Raw genomic sequence first — 23,237 nt, 5'->3', positions numbered from 1 at the left:
CAAGGGCCGTAAGTTCAAAAAAGAAAACTATATAAGGGCAGTTTAGCCATTTCAGACGTAATTCAAGTCAATGAATCTCTCCGATTATTAGGGTTAGGGTTTTGGCTGCTCACTTCCTATACCCCCTATATAAACGCCCTTTATCTCAACCTAACTCTGCAATCTATTTAGGTTCTTCATCTTCTCCGTTTTCTTTCAAGGTTTTTGTTTTTTAAGATTAATTTTCCTTTTTCGGTGGTCGGTTTTACTTTTATTTTTCCTTAAATTAAAGGAAAGCCAATTTGCAGAGCAAAGGCGTCGAGTTAAAAAAATGGCGTGATTTGCATTGAAGGTTGGCGATATCATTAAGCGATTCTCCGTGCCCATCAAATTTCAATTTTTCGTTTTGATTGTGGCCTCGAACAAGTCGCTACATTTTTTTATACCTTCCACTTTAATTTTAATTTGATATTTGAAGTTTTTCAGTTTGATAACGAAAACGAATCGGATTTTTTATTTTGTGCCGCCCTTGATTTTCGTACAAAAATGTCAACTTTTTTAGCAAATTGATTTCTTCGCTGCTTTCATGGTTGCCAAAGGGTAAACAGAGAATATTACCATCTGATTTCAATGGATTTTAGAAGCTTCCTTGATGACGGAGGAGGTAGTCTTTATTTTGAAGAACATGACCGGCAAAGGGATTAGATTTCTAAAACATTTGCATTAATAATAAACAAGAAAGAGAAAGAGACGATAATATCTCACCAAACCCTAAAATCCTGTTATATTCAAACCACAATTTCCTAATATCGTAGTTTAAATCAGTAAAATTTTAACTCACAGCATATATAACCATACACATACGCTCAATCAAGAAAAACACACCCACAATAAATAATAAATAAGTAATCAAGTGTTAAATCAGAGAAAAAGAAAAATAAATAAATAAATCACACAAATCTGTTAAATGGCTTTCTTCCACCAGTGATAGTAGCAGGCGTAGATGGTGTTGAATCAACACTCATATTGCTACAGACCTTCCTTTGTTCGACCTAAATGAACCAATCCCTTGTGTTAATGGGTACGAAAGCCTCCGATTTGACTCGCTTTGGGGAGTACCAACATGCCTCTCCTTTGGATTACTGTTAGCTCTGGTTTTGGCTTTGGTTGAAACTGTTGGATTCATGTAGTTTGGAACAGAAAATGGTGGGCAACTCATAAGGCTATCATCGTCCTTTATGTGCAAGTCGAATGGTGAAGCAGCTCCTCTAGCCCTTGGTCTTGAACTTGAAGGTGGTGTTCGCATCCGTCTTGCGGCATGGAGAATGGTGGACCTTGTGGATTTTGGTGTAGGAGTTTCCATGATGTTGTCATAGGTGAATTGCCTTTGCCTGCTGCCGCTTGACTGCGGCCTTGAACTAGGCTTCAGTTGGGAATTTGGCCTTGGTGGGGTGAGTTGGAAACTCTTTGTGCCTTGGCTTCCAGGAGCATTGACGGGCGGTAGTGGATGATCGAACCAGTTCCACCACCATGGAAATCCGCCAGAGCGAATGCCAGATCCCGGAGTAGATTTCCATAGCTGTACGAAGAAAGGTTTTAAATCATAAAGAGAGCAAATAAAGGAAATATTTGATAATATGTAGTCGAGTTTCCTACAATTTGACGCTCAATCCCATCCGACTGTTTTCTCCATCACCTCAGAAGCTACAGTTAATTAGCAGAGACCTGCTTAAAAATAACTTGTTTGTCGTTTTTATGGGTATGTGTAATACATATTAACTTTTCCATGGATTTAGAGGGTTATTGGATGACCATATACTTGTACCATTATCCAGATATGCAATAGATAGGGATACTCCAGGAAAAATGAAGACTCAAAAATAATAGTCATAAACCATCCAACACTATGGTACAGTCGAAATTGGAGTCAGCTGGTAAAACTTAAAAAGTGTACCTGGTTGGAATATGCATAGGCCATGGCTCTTTCTCTCTTGATGACTGCCTCCACTTTTCTCTGCATTCTTGCTTCTCTTTCCTCTTTTGTTAGCACACTGTCATCCCAGTTTTCATTGCCTGCCTCGGACTAATCCAAGATTCAACGAAGTTACACATTTTAACAGCTATGAAGAGAGTAAACGTACATGAATACATGATCTTCAAGTTCGCTAAGTGTCTTGTGAACCCGAAGAATTCATCAAGGTTAAAGGTGGAAGAATTGTGTTAATTTATTACTTTATTCAACAGTTTTAATGGAAATATATCAACGCTACTTCGAAAGTACAAAGGAAAATGGGAAAAAAAATCAGGCAATTCTTTGCTTTTACTGTTCAAATGAACGCTGGTATAAAAATTTTCAATGATTCAAATGATTGGATTTAGGGGGGCATCTCAAGATTTGATAAGCTGTAGCTACTTAAAAGAAATACTAAGATTCAATGACGAAATGACGACTTACTACCTGGCTGATCCATTTGCCTAAGGTACTCTCTGCTTCCTTAGACTGAGCCTGTTGTCGTTCTTGGTTTTCTAACTTCTGGATCCTGCGTGACTGAATCTGAGACTGAACTCGCACCAAAAGCTGCATATACTTCATGGCATTCGTAGTTTGGCGTTTCACATGCTGACCTCTCACAACTCCTTGAAGCCTCACAAGGCCTTTCAAAGCTCTAAAACTTCTCCTTGCCTGTATTCCAAGTTTCATGATAATCAAGTAGGGAATCAAATATCGTTGCAAAACATGGCAATCTAAAGGAATCTACCGTGCATCACACAACATGATAGCACAGTCCAGCATACAACCTGTAGCATAGTAATTAACTTTTTGCACAAGCAAAATTCGGTAATTACTTCAGCCTATGTAATAGCCACTAATATTGAAAGGTCTTCAGTAAATCTATTAATATAAGCAGGTTGAAAAGTGGAGGGGAAAGTGACCAGGTATAGATCACACTTGTGCAAGCAATAACTTCCCATACCAGTATTTGCCCGTGAAGTATTGAACATATTAATTATCCTATACTTCTATCGAGTTCAACCACCAAATATTTCTCATTGTTTGTCTTTTCAAACCGGTTGTCCCCAAATTGCAGTTGAAATATTCTGTTAGAATAATAAAGGACTTACCTTATAACCTCTATAGGCTGCTTGAATTTGGGTCGCTGAAGCATGCTGGTTCTTTAAAGTTGGTTCTGGTCGAGGACGAACAATCCTAGAAGGAGCAGGTTTTGGAGAAGCACCTCTTGGAGAAGCAACTCGTGGAGAAGCAGCTCGAGGGGGTGGGGGTGGAGGTGGAGGTGGAGAAGCAGCTCTAGGGGATGCAGCTCGTGGAGGGGAAGCAGCTCTTGGAGAAGCAACCCTAGGAGAGGCAACCCTAGGAGATGGACCCCGTGGAGATGCAGGTCTATGAGGCATAAAAGGTGGTGTTCTTGGCTGCTCCGGAGGTGTGGGAGGCCTGAATATTAGATTTTGCTCTCGTTCAGCTTCCCCAAGAATTTTCTCGATACTGCTGGGCTTTCTAAAGAGGGGAAGGAAGGAATTGGTTTCTCCATGCCTTAATTTTCCTGTGCCTTTCTTCTTTTCTTTATCACTTCTTTTATCCGATTCCTGAAAAAGATTTAACCATGGTGAATATAAGGTATCCTTTCAGTAACATTTAGGTAGAAAAAATTCATGCTTTACAAGCCAAAAATGCCAAACCATGTCTTTGAGAGGGAAAAAGAACTAATTTACTATGCTGCTTTGTATGCACAAAATATGCAGTAGAGCTTGCTAATGCTACGAGGTCGGAAACAAATACATAGAGCTAAATAGCTGAACATAGAACAAAATCGACTTCAATCAGAAATTTCACACTCCAATTAGATGCATCTATAGTTCATCAAAAGGCAACTAATTATATCCACTTGTGTTTTAGACCCTTTTTCCAAAATTCCGGGTTCTTATGCTCTTCTATTCAGTAATCACAAACTGGTTTGAGAACATAAAACTGTTTTTCATGCCAGCACAACCTACAGGCATGTTTAAACCTCATACACAAGAGAAAGAACGAAATTAAGCAACCATATATCATCTACGATTGTATAAATTCGTAGAGTTGAAACAAAAGCACGGATGAAGTGGTGAAGTTCATATGCATCATTGTTAGAATAACAACTTACATTATTTAGCTTTTCCTTGGAGTGTGGAAAGAAAATTTTTTTAATTGCAGAAAACCAACTTCCCTTCTTTCCCATACTGCCAGCATTACCGTGTCAGCCAAAGCATGGGATGAAATAGAAAAACCAAATATCAGCAGCCCTGAACCGTGTATTATCAAAATGTCTATACTTCTATCTGCAGACATAAAAGTATGCATAAATAACAGATTCGAGAATTCTGCATAAATAACAGATTCGAGAATTCAAGTTCTCGACCATGAAATCACATGAAACTGCCTAGAATCAAGACATGTAACACGATAACTAAAAATTAGCTTGATTATAGAGAAGAGAAAGGTCAACAAGAAAATCCCAGGAACTCAAAATTCATAGTTACATACCATTAACAGGCTAGAAGCTCTATTTAAGGTTATATCCACTACCAGCAATGAATCAAACAAATACAAAATCGAAAAATTCTTTACGAACAAAGGGTATATAGAAGAAACAGGGGAATCTTCATAACCGAACCGGCTTCCATGCTAGTTAAACAAACAAAAAAACACAGCCTCTAGTTTCTCACTTAACACCATTAAATAAAGGTTCCAAGCAATGATGAAAATTAATATATCAGTCCAAATTGCAGAAAATAAATACAGGCAGAAAAGTCCAAGAAAATTGTTTTGTTAAACATCATAAAAGATATATTTGTCATTTTTTTTATATATAATAAAAAAGATAATATATGAATCCTTGACAATTAGCATAAACTTCCTTAAAGGACTTTTCCAGAAGAGACTTCTCTCAGCAGAACAAAGAAAAAAACAACAACAACAAAATGGTATAGAATTTTCCACTTTTTTTCCCTAAAATCCATGATTCCGAGGGCATAAAATAAACACCAGCAAAAAAAAATAAAAATCTTAGCAGTTTAAAGGTTAAAAGAAAACAATTTTCCAAGAAAATATCTGACACATAGAGAAAAGAGATAAAAAGACAGGTTAATACTTATAAAGAAACAACCTTGTAAAAAAAATTTTAAAAAAAAGCTCACTTTTTGAGAATTATAGTTATTTACCCTTTCCTTGCCCCTTCCCCAAGAACATAATAAACACACATCCAGGAAAAAAAAGAAAAAAAGAAGAAGAAAGATTACCTTCATCATGAACAACATAATTCACAAAAACCCAAAACCTTAAACAAACAAATATACTAACCCCCCCCCCCCAAAAAAAAATTGAAAGAGATCGTACATATATCATGTAAGTACCTTAAATGGAGAGCTTCTAAAATCCCAAATTCTGCAAGCAAACCCTTCAAAAAGCTGAGTTATAAGAAGCTAGAGAAAAGAAAGGTAGTAGCAGCCAGCCATAGAAGACCCTCTTATTTTCTTTTTAGCCTCTTTTTTTTCTATTTTAATTATCATTCCCTGCTTTTTTATTACATGGGGGGTTTTTATATTCTACTCTTTTTTTTTTGTTCAACTATTTGTAATATCTTGGGTATCTCTGTTTCTCTTTCTAATTTATATCTCTATAGCTTTAATAAGGTTCTTTGCTTTTTGTAGCTTTGGGTGCTATGAAATTGTACTACTTTTCTTTTTTCTTTTGCGACCTTTTATCTTTTGTTGAATTAAGAATTGGAAATGTTTTTTTAATAAATAAAAATAAAAAATTTTCATCAATCTAATCATGGGGATGATTAAGAATATCAGAATTAATAAGAAATAGAGATGGGTTGGCCACTTTCTCACTCAATGTGCCCCCAACTTCAACTCCCTTTACTTGTATGGGATGACTATTTGGATCCCATGATTTCTGTATAATATAATTATATGATATATATATATATTGTTTGAAGTTTATACAATAAAAAAATTGAAATTTTGTTGTTAAGGCTCCTCATTACCTATATCCCAATTTTCATATTAGTTATTAATTTTTTATTAATAATATATTTTAATTATTTTAATTCATAAAAAATAATAGTAATTTTTATCATAAAAAATAATGATTGATTCTAATGTATTTTTATCGTAATTTCTCATATAACTAAAAAATTATAAAAAAATATAATAACTTAAACGTAATGTGAACATCCAAATTGTTTTTTTTTTCGAAGAATATCCAAATTATAGGCAATATTCTTTCCCTAATAAAATAGTTGATGCATAAATGATTATATATTAGTATGGTTTTCAGCCATTAATTATTTTTTTATTAAATTATAAAATAAAATTTTAAAGGTTATAATATGCTCTAAGATTTTATATTCTTCGTATATTTTAAAATATATTTTTTAATAATTTAATTTATTTACTTTTTAAATTTAAAAATCTAAGTTTATTTGTTAACATAGTTAAAATTCTTTTATTAAAGTTAGTGTAATATTTTAAAATTTAAAAAAAATTCCATTGGTATTCATGTAACAAAAATTGACATTCTAATAAACTAGAATTTAATAGAGAATTTTAAGGTTATTAACAATTCTTAAGAATTTACATCAAGATATTTATCAGAATAAAGAATATGATATAAAAGTTAAGTACTAAATTATATAAAAATTAAATTATATTGATTAAATCTCAAATTTGAGTGAAATATGGAGATCAAAATTAAAATTTAATAATTTTTATATAAACAAAGATTAGAACCAAAATTTAAACATTATATTTTCATATAAAAAAGATAAGTGTCATGGAAGACATTCTTTTTATACATAGTAGTATATATTGTTAAAGTTTATAAAATAATACTTTGTTAACAAAAATAGAGGATAAAAAAAAGAATTTACGCACTCAAATTTATCTCCTATTATATTAATAACAATATTAATATTAACTAAATTAATTCTATATATTTTATACAAAACTTTAATTTTATATATAAATGTACGAATATGGGTACCAAACGATGTAAATATTATTTTATCTTTTACTCCTCAATTTTATTTTATTTTATTAAAAAATGAGATGAAAACTTTTAACACTAATTTTTTTTTTTTATAGAATAACACCACACTAAAACTTTTTCTTTCGAAGGCTACACGACACTAAAATTAAGAAAATGACAAAAAAAAGGTGTTTTTAATGATATTCAAATTGAATTTAATAACTTTGTTGTATTAAATGGACTGACGTGATCGTTGATTTAGATAAGGTTAAAGTATTTTATTAGTCCATGTACTTTGCCAAAATTTAAGATTTAATCCTTATATTTTTATTTTAAATTTTTTTTATTTTTTAGATTTTAAAATTTTAATTCAAATGTTAACATTGTTGATTTTTTTGTTAAATTCAGGTTAATTTCAATATCATACTTTAATTACATGTCTAATAATTTAATATTTTTATTTTAAAATATCGTACCAATAAATTTAATAAAAAATTTTAACGATATTAATAGTTCAACTTAAATTTTAAAATATAAAAAATAGAGGGACTAAACTCTTAAAAATAAAAATATAGAAACTAAACCTCAAATTTGATTAAAATACATGAACTAACAATATAATTTAAACTTTAGATAAATATCCATTTTTTATTTACTACATAAATAACAGTCCATTTCATTCACCAGTATTTTCTAGGACGCATGGCATTCCAGCAACTTTACATGGAAATTGATATTTTTGCTTCATTGAATGTGTTTTGATTAGATGACGGTCCATTTACATTATTTAGATTTAAAAAAAAAAAAAGAGTTTAATATAACCACATGACACATGCCTTATGAAAGTCAAAATCATGCTATCACCTTTAATCTTTGATATAAAAAATTTAACCCAAATTATCATTTTGACTAACATTAAAAAAATATTTTTTAAGAACTTTGTATTATTAGTTAATGCATCTTAATTCAATTTTAATACAAAAAGAGTTTCTTTTAGAACGCTTTAGTTGATTTGAAGTTTTAGTTTATTTTAAATTTAGGAACTGAATCTAAATAATGTAATATATTTTGTTTCTATAAAAATAATAATTAAAGGGAATAACATAAATATTATTTAATAATAGTTTATATATGTCAGTTGAAATTTAATTAAATTAGCATGAATATTATTGTCAATGTAGAATAATATAAATTCCTATATATATTAAGTATAAACTATATAAAAAATAATTTATATAACACTCTAAAGAAGTAAAAAACTTATATAAAAATATATAAAATTAACACCAATATCAGAACCCACACCCAAAACATTTTAAAATTTTCAACTTAATTTTTAATACATTTAAACTTTTACTTTAAGTTATTTAATGTAATATGTAGTCATTGAATAACCTAAGTATCTTTTAATTAATTTTTTTTTGCAATTGAGCTTATATTCAATTAACTTATGAAACTAATTTAATTAATAATTTTATAAATATTATAATTAAAAATTTTTAAATTTAATTCTAATTTTGAATCTATAATTATTTGATATAAAAAAACCAACTTTCCAAATAGTTTTTTCATAGAAAATCAATTATATTAAAAACTAATAAAATCAAGGAAAATTATTTAGTTCACAAGTTAAAATTTCTACCAACAGAGGTAAAAATATTGTCAAGTATTTTTAGTAATATTTAAAAAATAAAATAAATTAAAACAAATACATATGATTTTATTTAGCCGTATTCGTAAACTTAAAAAACTCCAAGACAAAATTAATAGAAGCATAACTTTCAATTTCAAAATGATATATTGTAAGAACACATTTTCAAAGTTTGTCACACGCCCAGCATCTTACACGTAATAAACAGGTGGGCCAATAGGAAACGGTCAAAATATGCTTTACAATGTTTGTCTGCAATATTAGACACGGTTTCAGTGTGAATACGATAAATATTATAACATTATTGATTAATCACAATTTATATATGGAATGATATTTGATAAAACTTCATTCTTATAACTTTTATGTTTTATCAGTAAATAATAAAATAATGTATAGTTTTAAATTTATGTGTTGTAATATAAAATTAATTATATTGTAATAATATTTTTATTTAACATGTTTATTTGTTAAATTTAACTTGAATAATTTTATTCGATTTAACTCAATTCAACTCAAATTTCATTTCACTCAACTCTATTCAAAAAAAAATAAAATTGAGTTAAAATGATAAAATAGGACTTGTGAGCTCGATTAACTCAAATTTTTTTTACTCGATTCGACTTAATTTGATTAAACGCTCACTGCTAATTGATGGTGTATGAGATTTATGAATTGACAATGCATCAAATATTCTCCTTTTATATATTATATATTATTATTGTAATACAAATTATATGAATATATAAAATATTTTCAGTGTAATTATTATAAATAAACATTAAATACACAAATTATTTTAATTATTTATAATCATATATAATTTTTCACATGTTTTAAGGGTCAAGGTACTGCTGCTCAGTCAAAAACAATAAATAAAAATAAGACATAATAATTTATTTGGTCCTTTAATTTTATAAAAAGATTTTTTTTAATTTGTATTTAATTTTTTTATTTTTAACCTTTGAATTTATATTTTTTTGTCAAATCACTTCAATGTGAATGGAAAAGTTAACATTTTTTAACTTTGCTAACATGTCATACAAATGGATGACACATAAATATTTAATTATTTTTTAATTTTAAAAATTCAAAGAAATATAGAAATTATTTTTAAAAATTAAAAATCAATAAAATTATTAAAAATGTATAAAAAGTATAAAATATTTTTAAAATTTAAAAAATAATTAAAAATGTCATCCAAGCGTATACCGCATTAGCAATGTTAACAAACATTAATTTTTTTCATCAATTGTGGGGTGATTTAATAAAAAAATAAAAATAAAAAAAAATAAAAATTTAAATATTTAAATAAAAGACTAAAATAACTTTTTATAAACATTATGCTTAAAAAATTATATATATTTTTTATTTCAGCTTAAGAAAATGAAATTACAATGTAAAGAGTATTTATGGAAAAGGCAGTGTTTGGTTTGGTGTTGCAATTCTCAAATGTTCCAATTGTGAATATAAATTATGTTAGAAAGCAGATTGGGTTTGGCCAACTCAATTAAAAGAATCTAAGTTAGAAGCACACCCAAAGTTTTTATTCAAAATTCCCATCATTTTATGTTTTTTTTTTTTGGTAGGGTCCTAATTCCATACAAGTGATGTCCATTTCAAAGAGAGCCTAACAAATTAAGTTTTTCTTTTGAATCATGAATGCTTATTGTATATATCAAATTATATTTTAAATTATCGTTTTAGGGTTAATAAGTGGCTCCTTTTAATATTATTATTTTAAAGGTTGGAATTTGAGTTTCCTTCTTAAAAGTACAATGTACTTAATTACTATATTTAATAATTATTGATTAATTATTTATTATTTTAATAAATTATGTATTACCCATTTAATCCAACTTGTAAAGTTTTAGAATTTCACCCACGAATATAATATATATTATAGTTTTCATGTTATAATATTGTTTATATATATATTTGTTTATCTTAGTGTATAAAGAATTGATTTATACTAGAAATCATATCACTCGTATATGCGTGTAGAAACTATATATATAGAATACAAATATGTGTTTAAAAATAACATACAAAAAATAATAAAACATATTATTTAAAATTAATTAATCATAATAACACATTAAAATATATACGATATTAAAATTTAAAAAGTAGATTAAATTGTAAGTAAAATGAAATTTAAATACATAAATACATCATACTAACAATACTAAATCCGTTATAGTTGTTTATCATCATGTTGTTATCAATTGTAAAAGTTGATTTATGATACAAACTTAATTAACAACATGATTAATATGTATAACTAATGAAATTAGTAAATTGTACATATTAAAATAAAAAAAAATGTACAAAAAATATATATCAAAATAAAACTTTTATTGATTGTTAAATTTAAAATTTTATCAATCTAATTGACGTGAGTTTAAATTTTACAATATGCGTATTTTTATTAATTTTTATTAAAATTAAAAATTAAAAAATTATTGAATAATATAAATTTTTAATTATAAATAAATATTTTTATAATTTTCTTAATCGAATTGATGTTAAATTTAGTCGTGAACAAACTTAATAAACGAATTAAATAATAGCATATATCTATTTCACACTGGGACATGAGATGTTCTTGTTTATGAATAAAATTTGATTGGTTTTGACCTGGTAAATAACTAAATATAGTGTATTTTACTTGTGTCGGGACAATAAATTCTTAACCAAATCTCAAGTTTGTGTCAATGTTCAAATTCAAAACTTGGGTCAACGATAGGTCAACTTGCTTTTTCATTTTTCTTCTTTTTCAACTGCATCTTTGCAAATTCATGGGACATTCGTTTTTCATTAGAAGCCAAAAGGTGTGTACCATGTTTCATTTTCATAATATATATACACGTATTGCTTGAACGATTTTATTCAAGGTTGAAACAAAATTGAACGGGTCAAATCCGTCAAAATTTCTAATTTTAGTTCTATAAGTTGAAAGGAATTATTTGTTATTCTATTTTTACATATAATGTTTAACTTAATGTAAAATATTATATGATTTCATTCTACCAGCTTTAGTAAATTTTAAGTTGCACTTATAATTTTTTTTGAAGATATAAGTTTTTAATGGTTGAACGGAGTTAAGTTATATTCGATTTATCTCTTAATTTCTTATAAAGTATCGAATTAATTTATTAATTTTTAAATATTTTTTATTAATTACATATTGTTATTTATTATCATAAAATGTTAGTCTAAATTAAAAATGATTTAGTTTAGTTAAATTTTATTCACTTTAGTTATTAAATAAAATATAGATTAAATATGTATAGATACTCTAATAATTAATTTTTAATTAATGATGGGCTAAACAGAAAATAAGATTAATATGCAAAAGTTATATATTAGGGTTATGATTCTTAAATTACACGTGTAACTTTTTTTACATTCAATATTCAAAAAAAAAATCACTATCTTTAAAATACTTGTATATTAATTTGGAAGATCAAAATCACATAATTTGAAGATTTCAACGTATCAATAAATTCATATACACTTTCACATCTAATTTTGAGTCTTGATGGTCTGACATTCCAAATTCTAATTTATTAAATTTTGTATCAAATTTATATTGTTTTAACAAATTAACTTTTGAATTGTGCCTAGTTATTAATGTAATAGCTTGAATTTTTAGTGGTGTCGGAATAGTGATTCGAGATCACTAAATCCGACAAATGAGTAGAAAATATTAATAATTTAGTGAATATAAGTTAAGTGTGAAGTCAGGAAAATTTTTGAAATAGCGAATAGTGTACTAGAAATAAATAAAAAAATTAAATTAGAATCGGAAACGAGATATCGAGAGTTTGAAAATTTTTAAAACGAGCCATAAATATTTTTATAAATATTTATGGAGTGTTAATAAGTTAGTATTAAAGTTTCGTCAAGAAATTTTAAAGTTTCGATAGTTAATTGAATAAAAAGGATTAAATTGTAACAAATGTAAAATTATGGGAAATGATTAAATAGCTTAAATGATAAAAGAGAGAGGGTTTAAAAGGCAAATAGACCCCAGGTCTATTTGGGCTGGACGGCAAGGTGCATGAAATCAGTAGGAAAATTGATGAATTAAGGGCAAAATTGGAATATTGAAAAATTTACTTAATAAACTAGGACTAAAGTGGAATTATCTAGAATTCTTATTATTTTTCTGCATTCTCATCAGCAAAAACACCATAGAAGGGTTTTCTTAAGCTGGTTTTTCATATTTTTACTGCAAGTAAGTTCAATTCTTGATTATTTCTTGAATTTTTTGTGTTTTTATGACTTTTACAACTAGGTCCACTTGTTTAATTCATTAGTTTTTGATTCTATGAAAGAAATTGAAAGTTGATATGAATATGTGCTGGAATTATATGATGATTTAGCATGGAATTAGAGTTTTAAATTGTTTATACGCTGATTTTATTGAAAGAATTGAATAGAAAGTGAATGTTTGGGATCTAAAGGTGAAAAAGTTTGAAGTTAGGGTTTTATGTGGAAATTCTGAATTTAAATAATTGTGAAATAACTTATAATGTTAAGGTAAAGCATTAATTGGGAAGAATTAGCTTCATTGAGGGATTAATTGAGCAAGGACTGAATTGTATGAACTGTGAAATTTGGGGCAAAAATCGAAATCAACATTTGCACTAAAACAGTTTTGGACAGTAGCAGTAGTCTAAATTTGAAAAATCACCATAAATTGTAGAAGTCGAATTAGAAGATGAAAAAAATATTAAATTAAATCTTATTGAGTCTAGTTTCTCATAGAAGAAACGGTGTAAGCAACGGAATTGTAGATCATAACATATAATAGATTTTGTGAGACAATGTCAGAATGATTTGGGGATCCCCTGTTCTGACTTTGAAAAATCATCAAAAATTGGAGAAAAATAATTAGGGGCTTAAATTTATATTTTTAAAATCCTTAATGAGTCTATTTTCAATAGAAATAAACATGGACATCATCCGAATTCTGTACGAAGAGATAATTAATTTTTAGTGAAGAAGGGTCGGAATTGTCAGACAGCAGAACAGGGGTGACTTTAAAGAATAAACTGTACTTATTGGCTAAACCAAAAATTCTAAAAATTTTATGATAAGAAGATATATGAGTCTAGTTTCAGATAAAATTATCGGATCCTAATTTGGAGTTCTGTAGCTAAAGATAAAAATAATTTAGTGACTATGACACCGATAGACAGCATTGGAATATACATAAGTAAACAATTAAATTATAGATAATATTACTTATAAGCGGGTTGAAGATGAAGTCAATACTGATAAATGAATGATTTTACAATGATAGATCGAGAACCCGAAGCAAGTCGAGGAAAAGAAAAAGTAGCTGATTAGTCCCTGAATTTTCACAAATTTTACAAATCGACCCAGGTAAGTTCATATGGTTGAAGCTTAATGATTATATGTTAATTTTATGAATTATATAATGTATGATGAAATATATTTATTGATGAATAGAAAATAAAATAACAACCCGAAAATCGAATAAATGATCAAATTGAGTGGAATGTCGGATTTGAGTACTTCTGATCAGTGACAAGTGATAAGTGGTAGCCTCAGCTACACTTATCTGATCAGTGATAAGTGACAAATGATAAGTGGTAGCTTAGCTACTCTTATTTGATCAGTGACAAGTGATAAGTGATAAGTGGTAGCTTTAGCTACACTTATCTGATCAGTGACAAGTGATAAATGTGATCAGTGTAAGACCGTGGCAGGACTATGATTTTAAAAAGTGATAAGTGATCATATGCAAGACCATAGTTATACTATGGCAAAGTGAAAGTGAAGTACTCAATTTTCCGTTACCATTCCCTAATTTGGTTAAAGAATGATATATGACAAATGGGCCCAAAAGAATTAATGGAAATGGATAAGTGGTAGTGAGTTTATACAGGGAACTCACCAATGACTGTGATTGACAGGTGAACTTAATAATTGTGTATATAGTATAAGTGTATAAATATTTGGTAAGATTTATGTTTTATCCCTATGAACTTACTAAGCTTTTATAAGCTTACTTGAGTGTATTCAATGTCTCTTGTAGATTGACGTGAAAGTATACGGAGGATCGGATCAACATAGAGGATCACACTATCCAGATTATCTCCGGTAGCTTTTGTAAATTTCCTTTTTGATTTATATGGCATGTATAAGGCTTGGTGATTATATAAATATTAAGACTTGTTTAATGAATATACATCAAAGTAAAGAATGATGAGTATGTTAAATAGTATAATTATAATAGAAGTATAATTTTGTATTAAATTGATTGAAATGAATTGGTTGGTTGGATTGGTCTCGGTTTTAAAAATTGCAGGGAAGGTTAGATATTTATAAAGGGGTTATATTGAGCAAAAAAAAAAAATTTCTTATGGTTTCGATTTAATTTTAGTTTGGTCTCGAAGTATGTTTTGGGTTTTGGAGGCCCATCTAAAGGACACCATGACATGTTTTAGTAAATAAATAGTATTTAACTCGTATTAATGGAAAATTAATTCGGTAAACTCCGGTAATGCCTCCTACCCTATTCCGGCGATGAATATGAGTAAGGGGTGTTACAATTAAAATGATCTTTAATCTTTTTATCGAATGTAATATTTAAATAACCAATTTTGTTGTAATCAAATATTACATTGATTTTGACTATTTTCTTTTCATAAAAAATCTTAATCACTCAACTTTTCAAGCTAAATCTTTACTTTGATGGTGGTGTTGTCAATCTTCAGACTAGTTGTTAATTATAGTTTTTTCAACATTTTTTTAAAGTTTTATTTTGTTTTTAATTTCAATCCATATTATCACAGTTTTATTATTAATTTTATGGTTTTATTTTGCCCGGTTTGTTTTCTTTGAAGCAAATGTGGTTTTATTTTCACTTTTAATTTGTAGTCATTCTCTAGTGTATATGCGAAATTTGTCAATATAAGTGTGTCACTAGATCTATTAAGAATCGTTCTCAAAGGGATTTATCATGATAGATTATATTGATGGTGACATATTTGATACAATGATGAGGAAATAGACCATTTGAGACTTAGTCTTTTGTACATCACTAATGCAGTAGGTTTGTTGAGATTTTTGACAATTTTTATTGGTTGATTAATGTTCATTTTCAGGTTAATTTGATGATGGCAATAATATGATGCAAATTTCAACGATTTGATCAAGTTATTATGTCTCTAGTTTATTTTTGAATTATTCCAGTGATGTATTCACGATAATATTGCCCTTAACTTTTTTTGTTATGATTATTCTGTAAACATGACATTTGTGCATTACATTTTACTAATTTATTTAGTTCCTTATTAATAACAGTATTATCTTATAAAAAACATTATACATATTTCCATATAGGTTATGACTTTATTCTGAAATGTTTACTTAATTTATATTGGGTTAAAAATAAATTTTCAAGCCGATGCAATTAAAAATGATTAAAAATAATAAAAAATTAAAAATTCGTTTCAACCGTTCTATTTAATTGATTTTTGCCTAATTCAATTCATTTACATCAAGTTTCTAATTAATTGATTCAAAACCACTATTTAGTCGATATCCTAACTCATTTTCGATACATTCGATCCAAATCAAATATCATCAATATTTGTTTTTTATTTTTAACATAAACTCTTTGAAACCCTTGGGAATTCGTGTATGTGTTGTGCTGATATAATTTGTATTATTTTTTATAGCACTTCTATCGTGTTCTGTTTATGTTTTTCTTCATGTTGTTTTCTATTTTTATATTAATTTATTTTTTCATACTGAAATAATGATAATAATATATTTTTTTCACTTAATACATTATTCAGTATCCAAATTTTGATTTTTTAATGAGATATTTGTGTTTTTTTTATGATACTCAGGTTGGATAAATTTTATATTTATATTGATATTTGAAGGTAACGATGTTAATTTTTAGTATTTTATTTGAATTTTAAGATTAACTTGATGAAACTTCATAATAACTTTCATTAAATTAATCTTAAAACCCCCAAAAAAATTACATCTATCATATTACATTTAATAAATTAAACAAATTCACACTTTACACTAAATTTATTCTATTAATAAAATCATAAAATTCAAATTGAATAATGTTAGCAATTAACTCACATTAAATAATTTTTAAAATCTGAAGTGAACACTAAAAAAAATTAACATTATTATATTTAAATATCAAAATATATAATTTTTCTGAAATACAAGTACTATAATGATACAAATTAGAAAAAGTGTTAAATTGAGTACCAGATGTTATATTATTATTATTATTTAATTAAAAGGTTATTGATAAAAGAAGAGTTGGGCCTCCTTCCGGGTCGCCCAATTTAGTAAGTTTTAACCATAAAATGCTACTGTATATAGATTAGGGTTTTTTCGTCTCTCTCTTATTCGCACCTTCCCTGGAAAAGTAAAGGCTTTAACAGCTACATTCCACCAAAATGGTCAGTTCTTTGTTCTCCTCTTCGCTGTTGTGTTAATTCTTTGCTTATCGTTTCAATCCTCGGGTTTCCTATTTTTTGACATTTTTTGTAACATTTCTCTATTAAAAAAATGAATGTATTGTTGATTTTTGCTGGATGGGTATTCTTGGGTTGTTCATGAAATTGGGTTTTCTTTTTTTTTCTTGTGTAGCTAATATCTGGTTTTGTATGGCAACAGCGCTTTCTTTTTTTTTTTTTAATATTGTTTCTCATGATGGAGAAATAGGAAGTGTAGTTGCTGAAGTGAATGTTAAGATCAAATGGTTGCTTTTAATTGTGTTTTCATAGTAGTTTTGAAATGATGGGAGGTTCTTTTATATCTGCTTCACCATAAGTTTAACAATGATTTAGTTTTTGAATGTGTGAAATCTACATTGTGTTCCACATGATGGGGAAATAGGAAGTGTAGTTGCAGAAGTGAATGTTAAGATCATATGGTTACTTTTAATTGTGTTTTATATTAGTTTTCAATTGATGAGAGGTTCCTTTATATCTGGTTTGTTACAATTTTATCTAGGATTTAGTTTCTAAATGTGTGAAATCTACTTTGCGTTTTGGTTCTGGGTTGACTTATTTTCTCCCTGGTGAAAGTTCTTGTGCTTCAAAGTCTATGCATTGTGGCTTTATTTAAAGCTATATTTTTCCTTGTCTGTTGCAGGCTAGAGGGTTGAAGAAACATTTGAAGAGGCTCAATGCTCCTAGGCATTGGATGCTTGACAAACTTGGCGGTGCATTTGTATGTTATTATCTCAAAAACCCTTTTACATCCTTACCAGTTCAATTCACTGCCTCTATTTTGTGTTCTTATAATTTCTCTGTTCATGCAGGCACCAAAGCCATCATCTGGACCTCACAAATCCAGGGAATGCTTACCACTAGTTCTCATTCTTCGAAACAGATTAAAATATGCTCTGACATATAGAGAAGTGATTGCTATTCTTATGCAGAGGCATGTTATGGTAGATGGGAAGGTTAGAACTGATAAGACTTATCCAGCTGGTTTCATGGGTATGTAGAATTTGATTTCTGGATCAAACGGAGTTTTTTGTATTTTCAAATTATAAACTTATGCGAAGTACAGCTTCATTTCTTTGAATCTTGCATGTCTTCTACTCAAATCATTTTGTTGCAAATCGGCCTGATGTCATTCCTTTCATTCTAGTTTTTAAGTACATGGCGAATTGGCAAATTTTTTTAGCAGATAATTTAGTTTTCTAGAGTTTTTTAATGGTTCACCTTTCATGATGCTTATTTTTGTACCTTTTCTGTGTGCTTCAAAGTCTTTGAATTATGTATTGGTGGTTATTCTTTATTTCCTACTTCCAGATGTTGTGTCAATTCCAAAGACAAATGAGGACTTCCGTCTCCTTTATGATACAAAAGGACGATTCCGCCTTCATGCCATCACCGGTGATGAGTCCAAGGTTTGTATCGATGCACCTCAATTTGTTATATTTCTTGTTACTGTTGTCTAATATTTCATTAGTTTTTCTTCATATTTTTTATCCCGTGGATGGTATTCTAATGATTGGCCATGTTCTTTTCATCTTCGGTTCTGCAGTTTAAGCTCTGTAAAGTTCGGTCTGTCCAGTTTGGCCAGAAGGGTATTCCATACCTCAATACTTATGATGGCCGAACAATCCGCTACCCAGATCCATTGATCAAGGCTAATGATACCATCAAGCTTGACTTAGAGAGCAACAAAATTGTCGATTTCATCAAGTTTGATGTCGGGAATGTTGTCATGGTCACTGGAGGAAGGAACAGGGGACGTGTTGGAGTGATTAAGAACAGAGAGAAGCATAAGGGTAGCTTTGAGACAATCCATGTTCAAGATGCTGCTGGCCACGAGTTTGCAACCCGTCTTGGCAATGTGTTTACAATTGGTAAGGGGACAAAGCTGTGGGTTTTGCTTCCTAAGGGCAAGGGTATCAAGTTGTCGATCATTGAGGAAGCCCGGAAGAGGCTTGCAGCCCAATCCGCTGCGTAAATTTGATAATATTTGGAGCAGTTCAAAGAATTAATGAGTTGGATGCTTGCTGGCTGGTACTTTGTGTTGGTTCTTCTTTAAGTTGTATCCTCTGCTTTTCAACTCACGAGCGGCAGTTTTGGACCAATCGCCTTCTTGAAATTTAGTTGCAGTAGTTTAGTTTAAGTTACATTTGTTTTTTTGATGGAAGTTTTTACATTTTTAATAAACCATTATATAGCATGGTAAAGTTCTTGTTTGCTAAAATCTGTTTTACATCTTGGCTCACCTTTATTTCGTCTTTAGGTCAAGCCAGGTCAATGTATGGTTTCAATAAAGTGCGTATTTGTCTAGATTCAACATGTGATAATGGGTTTTGAATTTTGTAACTCTGGAAGAAGCTAGCTGTTTACAGATTTGCACAGGTTGCGACGGAACTTAACCGATTAATTGCGAATGATTTTAATAGTGTACATTTCCTATAATAAATTATATTTTTTAAAATTATTAAAAATATAGAAAAATTATAATAATAGAAATAATAGAAAATATTTAAAAAATTAAAAATCATAAAAACGGTAAGACATAAAAATTATAATTTTAATTTTGGACATTGAATTATAAAGTTATTTACCGACCAAGAAATTAATTTCAAATGAATTGCCTCTTGATTACTTTACTAAAGACATTAAGGACATCTTTGTATTAATGATTAAATCTACGAATCAAACAGAGATTTTATCTTTGGTTGTAATTTTTCCTTGTTGATTTTACTTAACTTCTATTTATTGCTTTCTTCCTTAAGTTTAATTTAAATTTAGTCTTTGATTTCCTAACCCTCAATAAAATTATGATCAGTCTTTGTGGATACAACCTTACTTGCTATTATCTACTCATTTATATTTTTAAGTAGGTTTTATTTTTGTAGGTCTCAACAACCTATTAAAATTCTATTTAGTTATTTTCAAATAGATTTTATATTTGAAATTGGAATGTAGATTCAAAAAAAAAAAACAAAAAAAAATTAAAATTGATTGGTTTGGGCTAGGGGTGAGCAAAACTCGATTCGACTCGAAAAAATAAAAAAAAATTCGAATTTCAAGTTAAACGAATCGAGTTATTCGAGTCAACTCGAATTTTTTTTCGAATTTCGAGTTCGAATCGAGTTGAGTTTTCGAATTCGAATAACCCGAATAATTCGAATAATTCGAATATTAAACTATAGTATTTTACATTTTTACCCCAAACTCCCAAATCTTTTTACTTTTCCCTCAAAATTTTTACTCCTTCCTACTTTCCCCCAAAACTTTTACTCCCCTTCTATCCCAACCCCCCAATCTACCCAAAATCCATTTCCCACCAAAATTTTACTCTCCCATTTACTTTTTCTCAAAATTTTTTATTTTTCCCCATAATTTTTACTCCCTCCCACTTTCCCCCTAAAACATTTACTTCCTTCCAATCCTACCTCTTATCTTCCCCAAATCCATCCCCCCACTTTTTTTTAATATTTTCCCTCCAAAATTTTACTCCCCCATTTACTTTCCCTCAAACTTTTATCCCCCAAAACTTTTTATTTTCCCCCTAAATTTTTACTTCTCACCTTTTACTCTCAAATAAAAAATCAAAATTATCCAAAAAAAATCACTAAACATAAATAGTAATAATTTTATTTATATCTACTATTTATATTATTAAATTAAATTTCACATTTTATATTATTTATATTATTAAATTGTTTAGTCATATTGAATATTTATATTAAAATTAAATTATTAATTATGCCATTAAATATTCATGTTAAAATTTTATATTGGTATTCACATTTTATCTTTAAAATAACTTTTATTAAAAAATCATATTTTTACATTTAATATATTTTTTAATTCCAAAATACATAGTGACAAGAATCTAAAGATAATTGAAAAAACTAAGCAAGCAAATAAGCTAACCCGTATATAAAAGATTAATAAATAAATTATGAGGTGATGAAAGTTAATAAAAATTTTGATTAAGGTGGATAAATTTTATTATGATGGGTGACAGTGATTACAAGGACCCAAAATTATTTTTTAAAATTTAACTCGAACAAATGAATTCGATTCGATTCGATTCGAATTCCATCTCACTCGACTCGATTCGAGAAAATTTTAAATCAAATTAGGATGATAAAATATGATTCGTCAACTCGATTAACTCGAAATTTTTTCATTCGATTTGATTCGATTCGATCGAACGCTCACCCCTAGTCTGGGCAGCCTTTTTTTTTAATAGATTCTTTTTTCACTAATTCTACTTGAAAAAGTTGTGAAATTTCCCCGAACATCTTTTGAACATAATTTTTGTAATTTTCTAAACAATTGGTCCGATCATTTAGTGTTGATTTTGAATTTAGTCTCTAATGAACATCGAAAAACTTAATAAAATAGCTAACTATATGCACCCGATAGAGATAGCAAATTCAAATTCTTCCCAAATAATAATCAAAACCCAAGGGTTCTCAACTTTCAGACCCAATCCGCCAAGTCTGCATCTGCTTCTGAAAATGGAACGTTTGTATCAGCTCCCGGAAGCAGACCGTCCGGATGTGGTCTCGAAAATGGATGCAACTTGATGAAGATGGGGACTATGAATGCAGCAAAGGCCATGGTCATTGTGATCCCTCGGAATAGGTTGTTTGGCAAGAGCAAGAGCACACCCGATATGAACCCAAAGGCACTAGCAAGGCCTCCCACAGTTCCCATTTTTTGAGTCGAAACTTCAGGGTCACAGCCAAATGGTAAGCTCTTCGGCATATTGGTGGTTAGGTACAGGCCTGCTAAGCTAGCGACGAATCCAACAAGTGCACAACATGCACAAATGATTCCATTATTTCAGTCGGAAGTGATTTGGGGTTGTTGCCAGAGGACTTGGAAATCAGGGCAGTGATTACACCGCCATTGATTCCAATTAAAGTCTTAAACCATGTTAGATCATCTCTTGCGAGCTACGGGTTGCCGTTGAAGGAGTCAAGAAATGTTTAATGACTTGTTAATAGCAGAGGCAAGGGAAATACCAGGAGCACCAATATTGCGATAGGCATCTGTTCCTCTAGTTTTAGCAAGTAATTCTTCACTGATTCCATCAACATCAATATACAAGCCAGCATCATGCTGCCGGACAAAGCTGTTAGCAGAATCAATCCTAAACATCAGTTTCCTACCTGTACAGTAACATTATCAGCAGAAAGAAGCCAGATCAAACATTTAGCTCGAATTGGGTCTAAAAAGCATTAAAGAGTAGTATCTAAATAAATAACCTTGCAATATATATATATAAAATTAAATAATATCTACATAAAATAACATATAACCACATAAGTTCTTTTTTGAATCACCACACATTTTGAAGTTTCTAAAATGAAGTCAACAAATTTAAAGTGTTTTTCATTCCTAAACGAACAAATATAAGTTCAAAAATTGCAAATGAATTTGGCATAATTGGATCTAAAAAGTAATAAAAATGTAGGTTGTAGTCTAAGTTGAGAGGGTCCAGACTCCAGTCCATACTAAAATTTATAAAATTATAATTTCTACTTAAAAATTTGAAAGGACATAAAATCTGAGCGGCCCTTAATTGTAAGAGTAGCTCTATCCGTGATTATCAAGCTTAAACCCAAAAATACTTTTTTTAGGGAGTCAAATAGAAGATTTGTTTCATTCAGCAAAACCAGCAAAAAGTTCAAAACGAAATGTTTGAACTTATTAAGAGCAGAGGCAAGTGAAATAATACGGGCAAGTGATGATTCCATCATTCGCCGCTTCGTACAAAGCTCCTGCAGGGTCCGTAATCTTTCTATAAATTCATTAACCCACTGCCGCCTCCGGGATAAGTAAGAAGTTCTCCTAAGTTCCAGTTCCTTCCCTGTATAGTAACATTATGAACGGAAAGAAGCCAGATCAAACATTAGGGAGTCAAATATATACATATTAGTGCCATGGATTGTAGATTCAAGCTTGTGACAATTGCAAATAGAGTCACATGTAGGTCAACTTATTAAATGAGACTTATTTAATTTGTTTGAATTAATCCGATTCGTGTAACAAACGAAGAAAT

The 23,237-nt window shown here is 29.1% G+C and overlaps 1 protein-coding gene, 1 non-coding gene and 1 pseudogene across 3 annotated transcripts; 2 read left to right on the top strand and 1 right to left on the bottom strand.

Moving 5' to 3' along the window:
- The first annotated feature begins 286 nt into the window (after positions 1-286).
- Positions 287-416, top strand: LOC121206941 (small nucleolar RNA snoR86). Its single transcript, XR_005902112.1, has one exon. It is a non-coding gene; the product is annotated as a small nucleolar RNA snoR86 (small nucleolar RNA).
- Positions 417-738: 322 nt separating this feature from the next.
- Positions 739-5,645, bottom strand: LOC121206313 (protein IQ-DOMAIN 14-like; annotated as a pseudogene). Its single transcript, XR_005901395.1, has 6 exons — positions 5,386-5,645; positions 4,137-4,311; positions 3,103-3,582; positions 2,438-2,662; positions 1,934-2,062; positions 739-1,558 (listed from the first exon to the last, which is right to left on the bottom strand). The product of XR_005901395.1 is annotated as a protein IQ-DOMAIN 14-like (transcript).
- An 11,347-nt stretch (positions 5,646-16,992) lies between these two features.
- LOC121206311 (40S ribosomal protein S4-like) lies at positions 16,993-19,495 on the top strand. Its single transcript, XM_041077188.1, has 5 exons — positions 16,993-17,134; positions 17,832-17,909; positions 18,001-18,181; positions 18,500-18,597; positions 18,735-19,495. The coding sequence occupies exons 1-5, from the start codon at positions 17,132-17,134 to the stop codon at positions 19,161-19,163; spliced, it is 789 nt and encodes a 262-aa protein (XP_040933122.1). The 5' UTR covers positions 16,993-17,131; the 3' UTR covers positions 19,164-19,495.
- Positions 19,496-23,237: the final 3,742 nt, after the last annotated feature.

Source organism: Gossypium hirsutum, chromosome A09 (assembly GCF_007990345.1).
Source record: "Gossypium hirsutum isolate 1008001.06 chromosome A09, Gossypium_hirsutum_v2.1, whole genome shotgun sequence".
NCBI classification, from domain to species: domain Eukaryota; kingdom Viridiplantae; phylum Streptophyta; class Magnoliopsida; order Malvales; family Malvaceae; genus Gossypium; species Gossypium hirsutum.
This window is presented reverse-complemented; position numbering and strand designations above follow the sequence as displayed.